Below are 21,247 nucleotides of genomic sequence, written 5' to 3' on the forward strand. Positions count from 1 at the left end.
GCCAGCTTCACCCCAGGTGTGCATGTTCAGACTCTACACTCAGGACCCCGTCTTCTTCCCCAGTGGGGGTCTGTGTTGGAGGGTGTGGTACCACTGTCCCCTGTGACCAAGGGCCAATATTAGCTCTGTCTCCTGGGCAAACGTTTCTGGGGGCATATGCAGAGCCCCTGTATGCTGCAAATGGTTAATGCACTCAGCTGCTAACCGAAAGGTTGGAGGCTCGAGTCTACCAAGAGGTGCCTTGGAAGAAAGGCCTGGTGATCTACTTCCAAAAGATCAGCCATTGAAAACCCTGTGGAGCACAGTTCTACCCTGACACACACGGGGTCCCATGAGTTGGAATCAGCTTGACTGGTTTGGGGGTACATGCAGAACTGCTCCATTCAGGTTACATCTTTATTCCAATTCTGTGGCAAGGGGCTGGCTACAGACTCTCATATATGTTTAGAAATCTGACTTCTTGCCCCTGACATGATTGGTAAAATAGAAAAATGTGAAGTGGACAGAGCCAAGGATAGGGGTCCGGCCTGTGGCTCTTCATCACAGCAGGGGCCTCTGCACCCCACTGCCTGAGGGGCAAAGCCTGGAACCGGGAGTCTGAGGGCACATCCTGGGGAAGGGAAGAGAGGCAGGCAACCAACAAGTTGTTTCTGAATACCCCACCCCAAGCCCAGCCCTGAGGTGGGCAATGGTGGGGCACTCACCCATGGGGCCCACCCTGAGCCACAGTGGGACTGCCCCTCACGCTGCTGCATGCCCCCAGCCCCTGTGCATGCTCTGCTGTGAGCTGCATTATCCTGCTGTGTGTGACCCAGGGTAACACGAATGCATCCATGAGTGTGTGCCCGTCAGGGTCCTGGGTGCCCAGCCAGATCCTGCCCCGACAGAGGGAAACAGGGAAGGCATTTCTTTGAGGATGGGAAGCCAACTGGGAATTGGGACAGGAACAAAGGGAGGCAAGCACAGCCAGATCTGCCACAGGGACAGTCTGCCTGAGACCCTCCCGTTGGCACCATTTTCATAGGACGCTCGTCCCTGAGCCTCAGCTTCGCACACCAGCAAGGCCACCATGAGTCTACACCTCTACACCCCCTCCAGATTCAACATCCCAGGGCAGGAGCCTCCGACTGGTCCATCCTAGATCTCACAGCTACGTGCCAGCTGCCAGGGAGCCACAAGAGAGACCAGCCATCTTTTCTTGGCTACCTCAGTCACGGTGCCTAGTTCCCCGCCTATCTTGCGATTCTCCTCAAAGGGAAGGGGGGTTCCAGTGTTGAGCAACCAGACTGCCCTCTGTCCACTGCAGCATCCACCTCCCACTGGACTTCAAGCTCCTTGAGGGTGGAAACTGATTTCACCTTCACTCGACGGCACTGGGTTTGGGTTTAGTCCAGGGCCTGGCATATGGTTAAAACAAACAAACAAGAATTCAGACAAAACCACTTACTGTCGAGTTGACCCCAACTCATGGCCACCGCATGTATGTCCGAGTAGAAATGTGCTCCCTAGGGTTTTCAATGGCTGATTTTTTGGAAGTAGATTGCCAGGCCTTTCTTCCAAGGCACCTCTGGGTAGACTGGAACCTCCAACCTTTCCGTTAGCAGCTGAGCACATTAACCATCTGCTCTACCCAGGGACTCCTGTCACATAGTAGGTCCCCGGTAAATGTGTATCAAGATGATGAGCTAGGAAATTAAGACTAAGGCTTGCACATATCCCCAGCTCCCCCTGCATCTTCTGGTCATTCCATCCCTCTCCCTCCCTGCCCAGGCCACCAAACTCTCCCTGCTGTGAAGGCTTTCAGCACCCACAGCTGACCATTCATGCAGCACCCGCCCAGCTTCTTACCACGGTGGCATGTCTCCTTCCTGGACTGCTGTCTCCCCCAGGGCAGGGGCTGTCTTACTCACTACTGCCCCCTCTCTTTCTGCAGCTCCTGCCCCCACCCTGCTGTGGGCCCCATCCTCAACACCATGTAGGTGCCTGACCAACGGGCTTTGGCTGGCTGACTCCCTGCCTTGGGAGCTCAGAGTTGGAGATCAAATGGGTTGGAATAGCAGAGAGGCCATCCAGAAGAGGGGATTGGCATAATGGCATGTGAAAGGCCCAGGGGTGTGCAAACAAAGGGGTGCTATGAGGGAGACCCAGGGGTGAGGTGTGGCAGGGAAGGCGGGCCTGGCTGTGTGTGTACGGGTCAGACCACTCACAAGTCATCCAGAGCAGCCTTTTCGGCGTCAGAGGCAAATCCAAACATTTCACCCCGCTCTGAAAATCCACCAATGGTCCCCAGGCTCCTGTGGGATAAAGATCATAGTGGTTTTTTGGTTTTCATAATCTGACATGGGCCTGCCTCCTTCTGCAGCCTCTCCCCCCACTGCTAACACACACTACACATTCATACCAACACATCTGCACACACAGGAGCACACATGCACATAGACACATGCTTATACACGCTCACACACACAGTATGTGGCAGCCACACCCAGCGACTCACCAGCCCCTGACGTGACAAGCCTTTCACAGTCCTCCACCTTCTCCTTGTTTTCCACATCTCACCCCTCCAGCCCACCTGGTGAACTCCTCCTTATCTTTCTAGTCTTCCCTCGGCCATCGCCTCCTCTGTGGAAGCAGAATCAGATGGCTTCTCCTCTGCCCAGTATTTGCCCCTGTAAACTCTTCTTACACAGCGTTAGAGTTATGTCTTCCATTAAACCGAGAGCTCCCCCGGGTCTGGGAACATGTCCACTCACTTGCATTCCTGATACCCCGCCCGCACACAGGAGACAAACCTGTTTAATAAATAAACAAATGGGCCGAACAGGCACATCATCTGAAGGTCCCAGGCCCCAGGGTCTCAAATTCTGCCTCTGAAACGGGATGTCCACAACTTGGCCTCATCAGCCATGGGAGTCGGCTGCTCCGGGGCACCTCTTGCCCTTTTTAGAGCCATCCCTGCCATGGCCCTTGGCCCTTGGAGCTCTCCAAGGTTTTGAACATGGCCCCTCCCTGACCTTACCTATCCGTCTTGGCATCTTAGCTGTGGTCCCTTCAGGCAGGGACACCCCGCACCTTTCAAGGAAAAGATGGAAAGTCTCTAAGTCCACATGCTATGGGCAGAACACAACTTCGTGGGGGCCCAGAGTGTTAGGTGAAGACAGAGGGAGGAGTGAAGAATTGTGGTGATTAGCCTGAGCCTCACCCCCACCCTGGACATTATATTTGACTGTATCCCTGGGGTCAGGCACAAGGCTTATCTTTCCCTGCTCCTGGGAACCAAGGCCCCTCGGCACATCCCTTTCCCCAGTACTAGTTTCTATCTCCTGGAGGGGACACCCGCCTCAAAAGGGGCTGTAGGGCCACCCACTTTCTCTGAGACCCCTGGGATTGGTTGGCTGGTCTAAATGACTCAGCTAGGGATGGCTTGTTGATTTGTGTCTGTTCCACATGGTCTCTCATCCTCCAACAGGCTAGCCCAGGCTTGTTTATATGCTGGTGGTAGCAGAGGTCTCAGGAGCATGAGTCACTGGGCTGCTCCCAGCCCATCTGCCCTAGCCTTATACCTGGCCCTTCTGAGCCCAGCCTTCAGGTGTCTAGCCCCACAGAGCTCTTCAGGGCCCAACTTGACACCTGGTGCTCGATTCACTGCACATGGGCTCCCTCCCCCACCCAGCCCCAGTGTCCCAGCTCCCTGCAGAGCTCTCTGTGCCCCTGGTCTCAGCCTCACCCAAAACTTCCAAGCCCTGGCCTTCATCCAAGGTCTCTGAGCCCTGACCTCCATGACATTCTTTATCCACTGTTGCTCAGAATATTCCCATCACTCCTCAGTCCCTATCCTCAAAGCAGGGGAAGAAGCCCAAGTGGAAGCTTCTTCACTGGGGGCAGTAAAGACTAACTGCTGCTAATGTCTGACCCAACCAGGGCACTTCCCTCCAACTGCAGCCTCAGGGTCTGCCCAGTGGGCTTCCATGGCTCTGCCAAGGGCCTGCCCTCATCTCCAAGCTCCTCCAAGCATCCAGCCCCTCTGGCCCTGTGCCTTAAGCCGGTGCTGACATCCTGACACTCTGCCCCCTGCCCTCCCTTTCTTCTTCCCAAACTAACAGGTGTTCCCTTCGACTCTGATGCTGAGGCGACAGGCAAGAGCTGTCAATGAATGCGACCAGTTATTGGCTTGTGTTTGGGCAGATGGGCACCTGGAGAGTGGAGAGGACAACTTTTCTCTGGCCCTGTGTGTGAAGGGCTCTGTCTGAAGCATTGTCCAAGGGCTCCAGGTCACACCTGTGCTCAGCAACTGCTGAAGCAGTCAGCCCTGTCCAGGAGAGCCATTCAAGGCCCTTCAGAGCCATTGGAGTTGAACATAAAAAATAAATTCCTAACCAGGGTGGAGCTAGATAATGGATGTAACAATGCTTTAGCGACTGTAGATTGCTGTGCAAATTGTAGGGTGGTCTCTGCTATTAGCAAAGCCTAACTGCTTCACTAGGAGCCCTGGTGGCGCAGTGGTTAAAAGCTCAGCTGCTAACCAAAAGGTCGTCAGTTCAAATTCACCAGTTTGAATCCACCAACTGCTCCTTGGAAACCTTTTGGAGCAGTTGTGCTTTGTCCTGTAGGGTCACTATAAGTTGGAATCGACTGGATGCCAAACGTTTGGGTTTTTTTTAATAGCTTCACTGGTGCCTCCTGAATGAACGGCCTACTCTTCTTTATTTTCCTCATCACAAGTTAGAAGAGGCTTGACTTTTGCATTCTCTATCTCCAATTCCACACAACCGTGGTATTTCATGTGGTTTTGATGGATCATGTTTGTGAAGGTTGTTCATACCACCTAGCACACATCTGCATGTGGCCTGCAATCACCTGAATTCCAATCAGAAACTTTTTGTGCAGAGCATGGTGCCAAGTGTTCAGGAGGCCAGAGAAACAAGCCCTCAGGAGATTACAGCCTATAAAGAAAACAGACAGGCAGACAGACAGACACTCCTCTAGAATAGGCAGCTAGGGATCTGTACTGCAACTGAGGCACTAACAAAGTCTCCTGGGACCACAGAGGACAAAGTTAACTCCAACTAGGGAACTCAGTAAGAATTCCTAGAGAGGCTGGGATTGGAACTGTGGTGTGCAAGATGGACAGAACTCCAAGAAATAAGTGTGGGGAAGACATGGCCAAAAGGGCAGAAACAGTCAGCATGAGGAAACAGGACATGAATGTAGAGAGACAGTTGAGAAGTGGGGATGGGAATAGAAGATGAAACTGTGAACAAAGCCCAGAGCAGGTCATAGAAGGCTCTGGGAGCCAACCATGAAGAGTTGGAAAGGCATCGGGGCATTCCCTGGCTAGATGGGCCTCTGGTGAGGAAAGAGCTGACGAGCTAAAAGCCTTACACAAGGTCAGGGTGGAAAGCGTGATGATTCAGTGGCTAGACCCATGTCTTCCAGCCATGCTGCCCCAAGCCCCAGCTGGCAACTGACTGACAGAGGGCAGTCCTTGGACCTAAGGGACAGGAGCACAAATCCAGGGAAAGAGATGTTTCTGTTAATTTCATGAAGGTCTTAAAAGTATTTTATGGAGAAAAATTTAAGTGACTTTTATATCATCTAAGAAGGCTCTATGGAGCCCTGGTAGCACAGCAGTTAAGAGCTCAGCTGCTAACTAAAAGGTCAGTGTTTAGAATCCACCAGCCACTCCTTGGAAACCCTATGGGGCAGTTCTACTCTGTCCTATACGGTCACTACGAGTTGAAATCGACTCTATGGCAACAGGTTTGGTTTTGTTTTAAGAAGGCTCCTGTAACACACTGGGTTGCCATTATTTGGAATCGATTCGAGAGCAATAGGTTTTGGTTTAAGAAGTCGTAGAATTTTCCAGCTGGAAGGTAATCTTCAGTTCTGTCCGGCAAACACATATCAAGCACTTACTCACGTGCAAGTCAGGGGCTGTAGGGACAGAGAGGACCTTTGGTGCCAATTTCACTGATAAAGAAATAAGTCTTGTCACCCAGTATTGGACAGCTTGGGACAAGCAGACTGGTGCAAGGGGGGCTGTTCCTAGGGCTTCGGTCCCCTTTCAGGTAAATGGCAAGAATTTCCATTTGGAAACAGAACAACTAGTCTCCTCACTAAACCTTTCAGTCCGGCAAGAAGTCAGAGTCATTCGCACTTCTCTCTCTAGAGGACTCAGTTTCCTGGGAGGGTTTGTGGGCAGGAGGCCTCAGACATCAGACAGCCGCTCAGTGGGAGCTGGAAGCTGGCTAGGGATGGTGAGACTCCTGGCCCCTCCAGCCCAGGCTGGGCTGCAGCGCACAGGGCTTTGATTCTGTCTGGCCTGGAAGCTGGAGCCTGGCTGGCCCTCAAGGACAATTCTGCACCCAACTCTTCCTTGGAGAAGGAGGAAGGGAAGTACATGTCTGATCAGGTCAGGGGAGTGAGAGAAAGGAAGGAAGCATTTAGCTTGAGGGCTGTGGCCTCCACGCCAAGTACTGAGCAGCAATGTGGCAAGGCTCTGTTTGAGAAAGCCTCCATTTGTCCCCACAGCGTCTGCACACGCCAGGCACCTCAGCTCCCAGATGAATTATCCTCTGGGCGTGCATGACATAGTCTTCGCTGGGCTTTCTCAGTATATTTCACAACTGCTCTGAGTTTATAATTTTTTCGGGCCCTTTATCAAATATGTGTCATAAATACCAATAGAATTGGGACCATTTGTCACCTAGCTGGGTTCTTACTTGAGCTCCGAAAAAAATTATTTGGCCTCAGAACCTTTCTTGGGGCTCTGATTTAATGGACTTCTCTGCTGCAAAGCCACTGAAATTCTTTGCCTTTTAATATTTGACATCTCTTCCTCTTTATTACCACCTCAGACAGCCCTTCTAGTTCAGCTGGAACGAGCCCATTAGTCTCTGACAAATAACTTGTGTCGTTTGGTGAAAAATATGCAGAAGTTTGGCTGCAGCTTCATCTCCAGTCTTGGTTCTGTTTGAGGCCTCACACTCCTCTAAATAAAGCATTCAGCCCCCCGGCAGACCCTCCCCAGCACCCGCTTTCCCTCTGAGGCTGTTTGCTCTTGGGTCCACAGAGCCAGTTTACCCTAACCACCTGCGGTGGCGCTTAAGACTGGGGGAGAGCTGTCTATGCCTGGGTATTTTGAGGCAGTGGTAGTTCAGTGGTAGAATTCTTGCCTTCCATAAACTCAGGTTTATTCCCGGCCGATGCACCTCATGCACAGTCACCACACATTTGCAGTAAAGGCTTGCATATTGTTATGATGCTAAACAGGTTTCCAGTGGAGCTTCCAGAATAAGACAGACTAGAAAGAAAGGCCTGGCAAACTACTTCTGAAAATCAGCCAGTGAAAACCCTATAGATCACAATAGTCCGATTCACAACTGATCATGGGGATGGTGCAAGACCAGGCAGTGTTTCATTCTATTGTGCATGAGGTTGTCAGCAGTCAGGGGCTGGCTTGACAACAACTAACAACGTGACTGGGTATAAGGAATTAGCCTCACACTGAATCACAAAGGAGAAACTGACACAGGGAAAGTTCTCTGTGAACTTGAATCCATCATTTATTCAGGCGTTTTTTTTTTCTATACTAGTTGAGGAACCCTGATGGCACAGTGGTTAAAGTGCTTGACTTCTAACCAAAAGGTTGGTGGTTCAAACCCACTAGCTGCTAAGATGCAGCAGCCTGTTTCCATAAAGATTTACAGCCTTGGAAACCCTACAGGGCAGTTCTACTCTGTCCTATGGGGTCACTATGAGTCAGAATCAAATTGATGGCAGTAGGTTTGCTTTTTGGTTTTTTTAGTTGGCTTTTGCCGAATAACCAACCACTCTAATATTTACCAGCTTAAAATAGCAGCCACTTATTTAGATCGTGATTCTGGGGTTGACAATTTGGCTTAAACGCAGCTGATGTGGGTCAGGGTTGTTTGATCTTCGCTGGCCTTGGCAGGTCTAAGTGGCTCGCCTGGGATGGCTTGTGTCTGTTCCACATGGTCTCTCATCCTCCAACAGATTAGCTCAACCAACCAACCCGTTGCCATCAAGTCAATTCCAACTCCTAGCGACCCTATAGGACAGAGTAGAACTGCCCAATAGGGTTTCCAAGGAGCACGTGGTGGATTTGAACTGCCAACCTTTTGGTTAGCAGATGGAATGCTTAACCACTACACCACCAGGGTTTCCCAGACTAGCCCAGGCATGTTCATATGGTGGTGGTGGTAGGAATCTCAAGAGCAGGCAAAGCTTCTCGAGGTCGAGGATCACAACTCACAAAGGCCATTTCCACCACATTCTATGGTCCAAAGCAAGTCACAAGGCCAGCCAAGATTCAAGGGGTGAGGCAATGGATTCTACCCTTAGATGGGAGGAGCTGCAAAGAATTTTGCAATCTGCCATACCTGCTGGGCCCTGTGCTAAGTGCTGAAGATAAAAGTCTGAATAAAATGCACTCTGGTCCAAAAGGCAGACATGCAAATAAACAATTACAGCCCATAGTATGCTGTAAAGATGTAAGCAAGAGATGTGGAAGATGGTGGAGGGCAGGGGGAGGTGGGAAGATAAAGAAAAAGAGGCTAACAGGCCTGGGACAAGATAACACCTTAACTGGTATTGAAGGGTAAATAATAGTTACCCAGATGAAGAAGGAGAGCAGACAGCAGGGCAGAAAGGGCCCTGCCTGGGGGGCAATGAGGCTTTATTGGAGAATAAAGTACCTGCTGGGAGTGGAGGAGCTGCTCAGCCTTGAAAGGTTTTGTTTAAGCAGACTGCAGCCAGGGTGCTGTGTGGAGGTGGCTTGGAGGGGACAGGCTGGAAGCGGGGACATCATTGGAGGTTGGTGCAGTGACTCGGGTGAAAGGGTGGTGGCTCAGTTAGAAAAAGAGAGTGGATTTGAGATTTTTAGGAGGTAAAGCAGACAGGACTTGGTGTGGGAATGAGGGAGGAGGCCTAGGGGTTGGCGGTCTGTGGGGAGAGGGACCCAGGCAAGGCTCCTGGCAGCATGCTTTCTGACAGGTGGTCCAGAGCAGGGGGATTTCCCCGCTGGGGAGCCAGAGGCAGCCACTTCTGTGGGCAAGGTGAGGGCGTGGGGCTCCGCAGGCACAGATGGAACACCCCAAGCAGAGCCACAGAGAGCAGGAAACACTTCCTCAGACTCAGGCAACAGAGGAGGTCCTGAGGAAAAGGCTTTGCTCTACCAGGTGGGGAGGGCCCAGCCCTGGGGAAGCTCAGGCTGGCCAACCTTTCACCCACCAGGCCCTGCTGAGCCTCTGTCTGAGGAGGGCCTTCTCCCCAAAAAGCCTAAGGCAAACAAAGTCTGCACCTGCCATGAGCAGGCCCCATGCAGGGTGCTGGGGTGCTGTTGGGAGTCCACACAGGAGACCCAGCCTGGGCCACCACCCCTGGGGTTGGCAAACCTCCCACACCTGGGAACCAGCCCTGCTGGCTGGAAGGCTTCTCCAAGAACCCACAGTTCCCCCAGCTCCTCAGAAGTTAAGGGGTTGCCCTTTGCCAGGACATGAGGTAGGGAGGAGACCCAGCCGGGCTCTCCCTGAGTCATCCTGCTGTAGATTCTGGGTTGTGGCATCCTGCCTGGTATCACTCCCCTGCTCCCCTCTGATAACCAGAAGCCAATTGCTGTCAAGTTGATTCCAACTCATGACGACCCCATGTGTGTCAGACTAGAACTGTGCTCCAAAGGGTTTTCAATGGCTGATTTTTCAGAAGTAGATCATCAGGCCTTTCTTCCGAGGTGCTTCTGTTCTGGGTGGGCTCAAACCTCCAACCCTTTGGTTAGTAACAAAAAAAAAAAAAAAATTTTTTTTTTTTTTGTTAGTAGTCGAGCATATTAACCTTTTGCACCACCCAGGGACTCCCCTCTCACACACTCTGAAATGCCGTGGCCCCCCAGGCTGGCACACAGCTGGCAGCAGTAAGCATAACCAGTGGATCAATATTTCCAATGCATGTGGGACCCTGCTGTGAAAACGAATCACCTGGTGAGCACTTTTATAAATTGAAAAATTCTTCTGAAATTGAGTAATCCTTCCCAACTATCAAATCCACAAAGTCTTAGAGAGCAGAAAGCGCCTATGTTTACAACGATGATACTTGGATCTCCAAGCACCGTCCAGGTCTGACCCCAGAGTACCTGGAGCACGAGGCGCCAGGCTGGCATCGCTGCCAGGGCTGGGGCTGCAGATATCATCATGGCTGAGACCTGGTCCTTGAGTGTTTTGGGCCCAGAAGGAGTGGACATTTTGTGTATAGTCGTGTTTCCTGGCCCCCTGAGCACTGGGCAATTCAGAAAGCACATGGGACCACGTCTGTTACTCACCGAAGCATGATGTCCAGGGAGCAACAGAGCAGGGGTCCCTGACCCTTTGTGCTTGAGGGAATTAAGGCCCAGAAATCTGGGGCACCTTGCACAGGCCACACAACCAATTGAGGGCAAAGCTGGCCTAGAACCAGGCTCCAGGTCTTCGGACTGTCAGCCCAGGGCTCTTCCCCTACCCGAAACCATTCCACTCAAAAACCTGGCATGACCCACCTGGCTCATGGTTTGGGGATTCACTCCGCTGATGGCTCTTTTTGGAGTTGAGGTGTGAGAGCATAGCAGTGTAGCCTTACCTTGCAGACCTCTCCCAGTGGCCTTATCCATGCCCAGGCCATCTGTGGTGCTGCTGGCTCCCACAGCCTCCTCTCCTGCCCCAGCCTCTGACTGCTGCCTCCTGCACCTCTCCCCTGGGCTGCCCAAGAGCCCATCCCAAAACTAAATTTATCATCTGCACCCATCCTGGATGTCCCACCACCCTCCCCAGAAACCTGGACATTGTCCTCACTCCTCCTGTCCCCTCCCCATTCCTTCCACTGCCTAAATAGTTCTCCTCCTTCTCGATCCCATTCCTGTTATCATTTCCCATTTTAATTACAGAGAGATCATCACACGCAAGAGTAATGTGGAAGCTTCCACTAACTCAGCACTCACTATGTGCCAGGCACTCTCTCATTTTGCCTGCAACATGTGAGGAGACGGGGCTTTGGGGATGTTAACCAACCTTCCCAAGGCCACACACTGATAGGGTGGGGAGTTCGGGTTCACATTCAGGCCTGGCTCAGCCATGCCCTTGACCACTGGCTTCCTGCCTCCCCTCCAGCCTCTAGCCCATCACTCTCTGTCCAGCCTCCATCCTGCTGCCAGAGTGGCTCACCTGCCACCCAAGTCTAATCATGTCACTCAGAATCCCGTGGTCCCCACAGGAGTCAGTTCAAGATCCTGTGGCAAGGCTCTTAAGATCTGCCCCACCCGCCACACCATAGAAGCATCCCACATCCCCCTTTAAATCTGCTGCTTGGTGCCTGCTGGTCTGTCTAGGGTTCCTGCCGGTTCTTGTTCCAGGCTGAGCACACCCCATGTGGAGCTTCTGGGCAGCCCCAGTCATATCCCTCCACACCCCCACGTGGAGGCCCTACTGTGACTCCAGGCTCAGCCTGAAGGTTGGGTCCTGGGGCTTAGTGATTCAAATTGCCCATGGCTCCCAGAGGGCCCCTCAGTCCCTGCATGTAGGCGTTCTCAGGACCCCCTTCTCACCATCTGCCCTGGTCTTCAGTCAAGCCCAGTGTGTCCCCACAAAGAAAGGGCTGCCTGACCTCCTAGGACTACAAAGCCCTCACATCCTTGAGCTCATCTTGATCCTCTGATCTTCCCCGTACTCTGGGGAACTGAAGCAGGATCCTCTACCCCCATGTGACAGACGTAGAAGCAGAGGCTCAGGGAGGCACAGGCACTGGTCCACGCACATACAGCATTGGTGGTGGAGCTGGGCCCAGGAGTATGTCTTAGCAGGAGCCGATGTTGGCCCTTGGGCAGTTATGGACAGAGATGACTGGTCAGGCTGAAGCAGGGCATGCTGGAGGGAAATTCTAGAACACCAGCCAAGGTTCAGCAAACTGGGAGGGCTTGGAGTGATGGAGAGGGCTTAGAGGGGAACTCAAGACTGCCCAATTCCATTCCTCTACCAAAGGAAATTGTTCTGCCTGATGATGGACTTGGTCATTCTGGCCCATGAATCTGGCCCTCTGATGTCCAGCTCCCAGGTATGCTAAGGGCAGGCCCCATCCACCAGCTTCAAACCTATCTATAGAGGCCGAAGGACAAGCAGGCGAGGCCAGGCTAGGCGAGGCTGGGGAAAGCATTGGTCATCTGAAGGCCCTAACTTTTGCGAATGAAAGAGTAGATATAAACTAAACAGGGTAGCTGGCAGACTCTTTCCTCCCTCCCTCTTCTGAGCCTTGGGGTGGGTCTGGTAGAAGCTTCTGACAATACCACGTCTGGAGCCCACAGGCCTGGGCACTGGAAGTGGCCAAGACACCAGGCAAAGGTAGGTACACACCAGGGTGGGCAGGCCTTAGAGGCCACTTCCGGGGACCTGCTGGGGCTGCAGGCCAGGCTTCTAATGCTCAGCACCCCTCCTAGGGGAGTGTGGGATCCCTGAGAGCATGACCCAGGAAATGGGAGGAGGTTCCAAGGGTCCCTGTCCCCTGCTTGCTTCCCTTGACAATTCCTGTAAGTGTGAAGAGGGAAGGAGGGGCGTGCCAGGCCCCACTCCTGTCTCTTGGCTGGTGCCCTCCTTTCCCCCTCCCTGAGAAGCTGGCCCTATCATGGCTATGAGTGTCTAACATAAGGGACGCTGTTTTCGCAGGTTTTGTGGTTTTTGTTTGACCTATATCCAGCCCATCTTACATCACAATGCCATGCTTTACTTGGTATCAGTTACATCAGCACTCATTGGCATTTGGAGAGCTTGTCACGTAGTTGATATAAGAGGTTTTAATTGTTCGTGATAATGTATTCTCTATGTTTCTAATTGTCAGTATGGGAATCTTTTTCCCCCAACCTTTCAATTTCTGGGTTTGATTTTTTTTTTTATTGTATTTTTTTTTTAATTGTTATTCCTTTGTTTATGTAGTCCCTCCCAGTTCCTGCTTGTTTATGCATTGTTTGTGACTTCTTTTGACTGTCAGTGTTGAGCCAGTCTTGCCAAGAAACAATATCAAGTATTTCCTATTTCTCTACTTCTTGAAAAAAAAATTAATAAATTAAAAAAAAAAAAAAACTCTTAATGGGAACCTGGCCCTGTCTGTCTTCTCTGTTCTGCAGAAATGTTGAAGGAATTGAACCAGCAACGCAGAGCGAAAGCGTTTACAGACCTGAAAATTGTTGTTGAAGGCAGAGAGTTTGAAGTCCACCAAAATGTTCTAGCTTCCTGCAGCTTGTATTTCAAGGACCTGATTCAAAGGTTTGCCTTCCTTCCAGCTGTGGTCGGGTCTGTTCCTTTGTAGGACGCTTTTGTGTCGCTTTTCTCCTCCCCTCTCTTGCAGGTTCCTGATGGGTGACTCCCTGTCACAGAGCCAGTAGCCATCTCACCTTCTCCCGCTCCTCCTCCTCCTCTCACACACAGCCTCAGAGCAGCCACTGCCCCAGCCCTCCCCACACAGCTTTTCTGGTCACCAGGGGCCTCTGCCAGCAGTAGACTACACCCCTGCCCCACCCCTAGGCTCCCACATTCTCAGTGGCTCACAAGCCCTCTCTGAGATTAGGAGGACTGTAGACTCCATTTCAAGGGACCACTGCACACTGCCCCCACTGGGCCAGCATGGGGTCCCCAGCACCATCATCACTGCTGTCGATGGCAAACTTAATGCCAGGAAAGCACATCGACCAGACTGTCCCCCACTGAGGAGCGTGAGGCTCCCAAGGGGCCACTTGTCCCCAGCCCAAGTCGGGCAGAAGAGACTTATAGCCAAAGCCTCCCCTTTCACGCTGCATGTCTTGAGACTTGTTCACTGAGCCTAAGCCAGGGATGTCTGAGCAGAGACCAGGTGTGTCCTAAACACGGTCTCTCAGCCTTGGCTCCCTTCCCCCTCAGCCCTTTACCCCGGCTATTTCCACCTGAGTGAGTCTTAATGGTACATGAGCAGCCTCTTTTCCCCCTTTACACTAAGTTTTAAATTTGTCTGCTTCATACCTTGCAAAGAAGCCAGGGACCACCTTCTAGCTCCTTAGTGAGAAAGAGCAGCGAGGGGGGCCAGCCCGGGGTAACGCTCATGTTTCTCTCACCCATCAGCAGATTGATGCCGCTGCTCATTTTGCCTTGCAGCCTCTCCGGGGCAGACGAGGAGCCGGGACTGTGCTCAGAGTGGGAGGACAGGACCTCTGCTTGTTTCCCAGTGCTCTGTTTGAATTGCCAACTAACCCCGGAGTGACTGTGTTTTGTTTCAGGATGGCACACTGCCTGGCACCTCCTTTCCGATCCGTTGTGTCCTTTCTGCCCAGCCGCGCTGGCCTCAGTGGTGCAGGACGGGGCAGGCTCTTTGTAACTTCTTGTCTCCTGGGCCACTCGGGTCTCTCGTCCCAGTGCTGGGGTTCTCGCCGTACAAGCACAGGTCTCCCGGTGGAGGGGCCCATTCAGTGGCTTCTTCAGGCCAGGAAGGTCATTGTGCTCCATGCTTGGCAAATTCTGGAAGCAGCCCTGACCAGCCCCTGACTCTAGATTGCAAGTGTGGCAACCTACGGCCTTGGCCCCTGCTCCAGATGAGGACAGGATGCAGGGGCAGTTCGGTACTGAAGGATGGCCCAGCCCTGGGCTAGAAGGCCGCAGGGAAGGGACCACAGGACCCTCTGCCTACCTTCAGAGACCCAACATTTATAGCCCACCACTAGCACCCACAGACAACACCACTAGGTGGGATCCCAAAGGGTGTAGGCCAGAGCAAGCTATGAAGGCTTCTGGGACAGGGCAAGAAGAAGGAGGAAGAGGATTCCGGGATGGAGACAGGCACAAGCAGTGAGGGAGGGGAGAGCACCTTCCCAAAGATGGGTGTGAGCTGGGGCAGCAGGCAGGCCCTGACTCAGGGCTGGGACTCTGGGCTTGGTCTCTGGGTGTGGGGCTGTCAGGAGCAATAGAGGGGGGGGTGCCCACCTGGAACTGAAGCACAGTAAGATCGTCTCAGGGACCCTAAGTAGAGAGGAGGGTGCTGCGGCTGAGAGGCATTGGCTGGAGGGGAGAGAGCACCCCTGTGGGAGCTAGGAGACCTGGGTTCTGCACAGGACTCTGCCTGTGACCTCTGTCCTGGGTGACTCTGTCCTATGACCCAGGCAGGTCCTGCTCTCTCTCCCAGGCCTCAGGTTGCCTCCTCTGTAAAGCAGGAGGCTGGTTGAAATGATGTCCAGCCCTGTTACAGCTAACATCTTTGGGGAATGATGAGGGGATGGGCAGGACCAGTCCCGGGAATGCTTCCCATACAAGCCCAGGACACGAGATAGGCGACAGCGAGGGGTCAGGCACACTCGTGGTCTCAGGGAGGAAGGCAGGTCCACAGGCCAGCATGAGAGGAGAGCTAGGAAGGCAGTGGGCATTGTAGAAGATGAGGAAGTCAGCTTTGGAGATGGTGCTTGTCAGCAGCCTGAGAAACACCCATGCAGAGCTATCTGGTAGGCAGCCAGTGGATGGATGCAAACCACGGAGGTGTGGGCCTGGAGACAGTCTAGGGCCCTCCGTGTACAGGAGGGTCACTCAGAAAGAGGGTGGGAAGAGGGCAGGCCTGAGCAGAGCCTTAGGCACCCATGTGGTTGAAGATCACAATGTTAATTTGCAGCCATTTAGAAGTTTATTTCCCTAGTCCTAACTGTGGGGCATACATCACCGTTTATGCTAATAGCTGCGAACAAATTCCTTCTGTAGGGAGGAAAACAGAATCTGTACTGGGAGATCATTTTCTTTCTGGCCATGTAAAATCAGAGCAGCTGATGTTTCCTCACAGTTTCAGCCTCCTTCGTTCCTGTGACCCTGGAGGCCTAGCACACAGCAGCTGGAGTAACCAGGAGTCAGAGAGGTGGGGCTGCTGTCTCCGGGGGCTGTGCTCTTGTCACAGAAAGGGCAGGGACCATCTGTGGAAGGCGGACTCCAGGGCACACTGTCCTGGCACTCACCTTCATAAGGGCCACACAGTTCTAGAAAAGGCCCACCCACAGTGGGCTCCTGTAGGGGAAGGTGCCCTACCCTCTGCTGTCCCAGGACCCCAGGCCTGGAGGCTCAGGCTGGACTCTTTCCCACAGCCAGCCTGGGTCAGGTGATGTGCCTACCATTCTAACCCCAGAGAGGATACTGTCCCAACATCCCAACCCTGGCAAAGACACTGCCCCAGCCCCAGCCCCAGCCCCAGCCCCAGTGTGAATGCCCTCACCTGCAGCCACAGGAAAGGCATAAGGGAAGCCAAGTTATTTCCTCATTATTCACTTAGCAAACCAACAGAAGCTCCTCCTAGGTGCCAGGTCTTGCACAAAACACTAGAGAAGATGGATGTCTGTCCTCGGGGAGCCCATAGTCTTGGAGGCAGGGGAACTATAAACAAGAATTAATCCTAGAGCAGAGTGAATGCAGAAATGGAGATTTAGGGGCTCACAGGCAAAATGCCTACCTCTATGCAGGAGGGGATTCAGGGAGGGCTTCTTGCAAGAGGTGGCATCTGCCATGGGTTTCGAAGGAGGGTTTTGAAGAAAAGGAATCTGCCAGGCAGATGAGTGGGGAGAGAGACAGAGAAGAGCATGAGTAAGATCATGGAACGGCAGGAGGGTTGACAGCACTACAAGGAAGCTGCAGTGTCAAGTGTGAAGGTGAAACGGGAGAGGCTGAGGCTGGAGAGGGAGGCAGAAGCCGGATAGCAGAGGCTTTGTTTTAAGCCTGACAGTGTCCATGGCCAGATTTGTATTTTAAAAAGAAATGACAATGAGACTGGGAGTGGAAGAACTAACTCAGAGCACCCTCTGTGACCAGTGGCCCAATGACCCTTCAGCTCAGTTGCCTGTCAGCCCCCCAGATGGGTCAGGGCAAAGTCTGGCCAGAGCCTCTTCTCCAGGTCCAGGCTCCAGGCTGACCCCTGCCTTGCCCAGCATTCTTCCAGCTCCCTTCCCTTAAGTCTTGCCATATTGAATTTCAGACTGTTGTCCTCTTCCTCTGACAAGAGCAAGATCTGCCCCAAGGAGACTTGTAGTGGTGACTAATGTCAGCCTGGAAATCCTCCTACTAGTCCTAAGAAGCAGGTACTCTTAGCACCCTCATTTTACATATGAAGAAGTTCAGGCTCAGAGAAATTTAGTAGCCAGTAGATTTGGGATTGAATTGAGGTCTGATTCCAACGCTTATGTTCTTACCTTCAGTTTGCCAACCCAGAGAAGAACAAAAACGTAGTGTTTATTTGGAGCCCTGGTGGTGTAATGGTGAAGAGCTATGGCTGCTAACCAAAAGGTTGGCAGTTTGAATCCACCAGCTGCTCCTTGGAAAGCCTACGGGGCAGTTCTACTCTGTCCCATAGGGTCGCTATGAGCCGCAGTCGACTCGATGGCAATGGGTTATTTGTGCACAAAGTCTGTGAGGAAGGAAAGTGAACTCCCAGGGCTGACAGTGTGGACTTGTACACAGGAGGAGGGTCCACAGAGTGTGTGTGTGCATGTGTGTGTGTGTACACATCTGTTAGAAACACTTGTGAACTGGCCGCAAGACCTGCCCAAGGAAGATGTGATTCTCCTCAAAAAGGCACCTCAGTCACAGGCACTCACCCCACACCTGGGGGTGCTGTACCTTTGGGCTGAGGGCTGGACACCAAGGAGGCCTTGGGTGAGAGTGAGTGAGGCAGAGCCTGTGCCAAGAATGCTGGGCCTGCCACATCCATCCCTTTGTTACACCACCTGAGCCCCTGTGGTGCAGGAAAAGGAGCTGGGCCTCGCCTTTGGCCTGCACAAGTAACAACCATCCCACCTGCACATCCAGGATTAGAGAAAACTCAGCAGGATTGAGTGGAGCTTTTACAAGGGGAAAACAACAGCTGAGCCCAGGCTTCTGGAAGGAAGGAAGACTTTTTGAGCAGGCTAGACCTAATAAGTCCTGGAGATCTGCTTCCAAAAGCCTTGACAACCCTATGGAGCTGTTCTACTCTGCACACATGGGGTCACCATGAGTCGGAATCGATTCAGCGGCAACTAACCACAAAACTAGTAGGGGAAGCGGAGTCCTTGGGTGGTGCAAACAATTGATGCACTTGGCTGCTACCTAAAAGGGCTGGAGGTTTGAGTCCACTCAGAGATGGCCTTGGAAAAAAGGCCTAGTGATCTACTTCCAAAAAATCAGCCATTAAAAACCCTCTGGAGCAGTTGTACTCTGACACATTCATTGGTCAGACTTAACAGGAGTCCTGTAGCCGCAGCCTCCCAAGTTCAAAGTTGCTTCTCAACACCAATGAGCAGGACCTAGATCTGCCCTGGGTTTTCTCTTTTGGCCCCTGGAGGAGACGTCCCTCCAGCTATCCTTTGGCAGTCACTCCAGCTCATTGGCTGGGCCACCTGCACGTTCCAGCAGAGAGGACAGGAGACCACTCTGCTCTTTAGAGATAGCAGAGGTGCTGTTCTCCTTGGCAGCACTTCCAGACACACTCCCCTGTCCATGTGTGGGAGAAAATGCCCAGCCAAGGAGGAGAGCTGCACCCCTGTCAGACTAAATGGGACAGACACCTGAAGCTGGACTTGGATGCACCAGCTGAAATCCTCATCTCGCACAGCCTGGTGGAGCCTATAACACATTTGAATTATATCTTGTTTTCATATTGAATGAAAATAGTTGGACAAATTAGCTAATTTTTCTGATTTTTACAAAGCCCTATATATAGGCTCTGGGCTTCTCGCTCCCTCTCCAGCAATGATGGAGGAAGCTGTGGTTAATATTGGCAAATATATGTCAGAGGAGAACTGTGCTCCACAGGGTTTTCAGTGGCTGAGTTTTCAGAAGTAGATTGCCAGGCCTTTCTTCCAAAGTGCCTCTAAAAGGACTCAAGCATCCAACCTGTCAGTTAGCAGTGGAGCACATTAATCGCTTGTACCACCCAGAGACTCCATCGGCTAAAGGACCTACCTAATTGAGTAACACAGATCCTGGACATAGAGGAACACAATACACTTGAATAATCAAGCCATGCACCTTTTGTCTCCTCTGTGAAGCTGGGCATTTGTGGACGGCAGTGCTTCAGGTAGAAGCAACAGGTAGTGCCTAGAAGATTGGATGACAAGAGGAATGAATACAGATATCTAATGCTGATGAATTACATGAGCGAGGTCCATCACCAAGTGATGATGGGTGGACTATGGCTGGCCTGAGCCACACAAATCCCCAAGACCCCAAGAGACTCCTGCATACCCATGGATCCGATGATGACATGCTCAACCTTCTATGCATGGGGCAGGGTAGGAATCACTCCGGAAAGCCAGGACCATCCCTCCCAAGCAGAACAGGGTCCCAGCCATGTGCATCTCCTGCCCCATCCCCCAGTGCCCACCAGAAAACCAAACCAGGTGCCATCAAGTCAATTCCGACTCATGGCGACCCCATGTGTTTCAGAGGTGAACTGTACTCCACAGGGTTTTCTAGGCTGAGACCTTTCAGAAGTAGATTTCCTGAAGTGCCTCTGGGTGGATCCAAACCTCTAACCTTCCAGGTGGTAGTCGAGAACTTGACCGAGATTTTGTTATTCCAAGCTTCCAGACATTGCCCAGTTCCACTTGCATTGTACACTGAGTCCAGAGAGGGCAATTCTTACCCCAGAGGAGCGAATGGATAATGATGTGGTTTCAGACATCCAAATAACTGGGACTCTGCCTTCCCGGCACAACCAAGTACCCAGGACTGCCGAGCAGGGGCTGTGTCCCATGCCCTGGGCTCTTCCTGGGCCACACATCCCTTGTGGAAGGAGACGCCAGGGAGTTCTAATCTTCTGCCAGAACGCTTGGGCCTCAGTGTGGGCTGGGTGGCACCAGCCTGCTGCCTCACTCCCATGCTCCCCCTCCCCAAGTGTCAGCTTCATAAACAGACATGCCTGTCCTGCCCTGCTCCACCTCCCTCCAAGGTTGCTCCTAGCAGCTCCTCAAACCATTCTCTGGGGCCCAGTGGGACGGAAGGCTCAGACTCCAAGAACCAGCTTAAAACAGGGCCCAAACAGTCGTCTGTGGAATGGGCTGTTCCTCACTGGTGACGGAGGCCACCATCAGGACAGGTGCTTCCCAGGGGAGTCCTACTCAGAAAGGGAGGAGGTCTAAGGAGTCCCGAGGTCTGCTCATCAGAGGTGGAGCACCTCAGCTCTCTGGACCACCATGCAAATGCCTGTGTGGCCAATAAACTTGTGTGTGCACATAAACACACATACGACCTCCATGGGCTCTGCTTTCCCTCCTCCAGATCTTAAACTCAGCTGCTTGACAGTCTCCATCACATTCCCAAGTATTCCTCTGCAGCCGGTGTTCCAATGAGTGTTCAGCTCACAGTGTCTGGCAGCTGGTCCCAGGGCCCTCCCATTGCTCCCTGCGGATCCTTTGCCCAGCAGTCCACTCCAGCCCTAGAAAGCACGTACAATGCTCTCCATCGCCTGTGTTTCCCCACAGAATCCCAGTGCTCCGTGGTCACAAAGGTACCAGCTTGTCCCCAGTATCTCTCCCTGGCTCAGACTCTGGGCAAGATGGGCAACTCTTTGCAAGTGCCACTCTGCTGGTCCCACCAGACCCACCTTCAGGACCATGCATGGACTCCACTGTCCTATCTACCTGCCCAACACCCCTCCCCACAGTGACTCCATGGCTGTCAGGGCCAGCCAGGGTGTGAGTGCATTTCTGTGTGTGTCTGTCTGTCCTCATGTCCCTCCTCAGCTCTTCATGGGTTTGAGGTACTCTGCCTGAGGACCCACCGGTGGACAGGTGGTCTGGCCAGTGTGGAGACAGCAGTGGCTGGGGGCCTGGAAAGAAGGTGAGCAGCCCTCCTGTGGCACTGTCAGCCCTGCTCTGGCTGCTCACCCTAGTGTCACCCACAGGGCATGAAGGGCATGAGTAGGAAAGGCAGCATGAAGAAGGGAAGAAGGCAGGGGCAGCAAAGTCAGAGGCTGAAGATTCGGAGTGAGACGTAAAGGGGCAGGGGTTGACCAGATGACCTCTGAAGTCTGGCTGTTCAGAACTTCTGTGATTTCAAGTGACTATTTTTACACTTTGACAAAGCCGCCGAGAGGGAAATCCATACCAACAGCAGCAGGCTATAGGTTTGCCGAGTCACTTTAAGGAGTCACACATTCTATTCAGGTTTTCGTCTTTGGGGGAGGGCTCTGCTCAGGCCCTCTGTTTAGCCAGCACCTTTCCCTCTATGCCCTCTGGGCCCTCCCA

The 21,247-nt window shown here is 52.6% G+C and overlaps 1 protein-coding gene across 11 annotated transcripts in view; it reads left to right on the forward strand.

The window, feature by feature from the left end:
- KLHL29 (kelch like family member 29) overlaps nucleotides 1-21,247 on the forward strand; it is a 392,553-nt gene that overhangs the window by 346,567 nt on the left and 24,739 nt on the right. For all 11 annotated transcript variants that reach the window (XM_049904624.1, XM_049904630.1, XM_049904621.1 and 8 more), the window contains one exon: nucleotides 13,160-13,298. In XM_049904624.1, coding sequence (XP_049760581.1) covers nucleotides 13,160-13,298 — 139 coding nt within the window. The remainder of the gene's footprint in view (nucleotides 1-13,159; nucleotides 13,299-21,247) is intronic.

The sequence above is a fragment of the Elephas maximus genome, chromosome 12 (assembly GCF_024166365.1).
Source record: "Elephas maximus indicus isolate mEleMax1 chromosome 12, mEleMax1 primary haplotype, whole genome shotgun sequence".
In the NCBI taxonomy this organism is placed as follows: Eukaryota; Metazoa; Chordata; class Mammalia; order Proboscidea; family Elephantidae; genus Elephas; species Elephas maximus.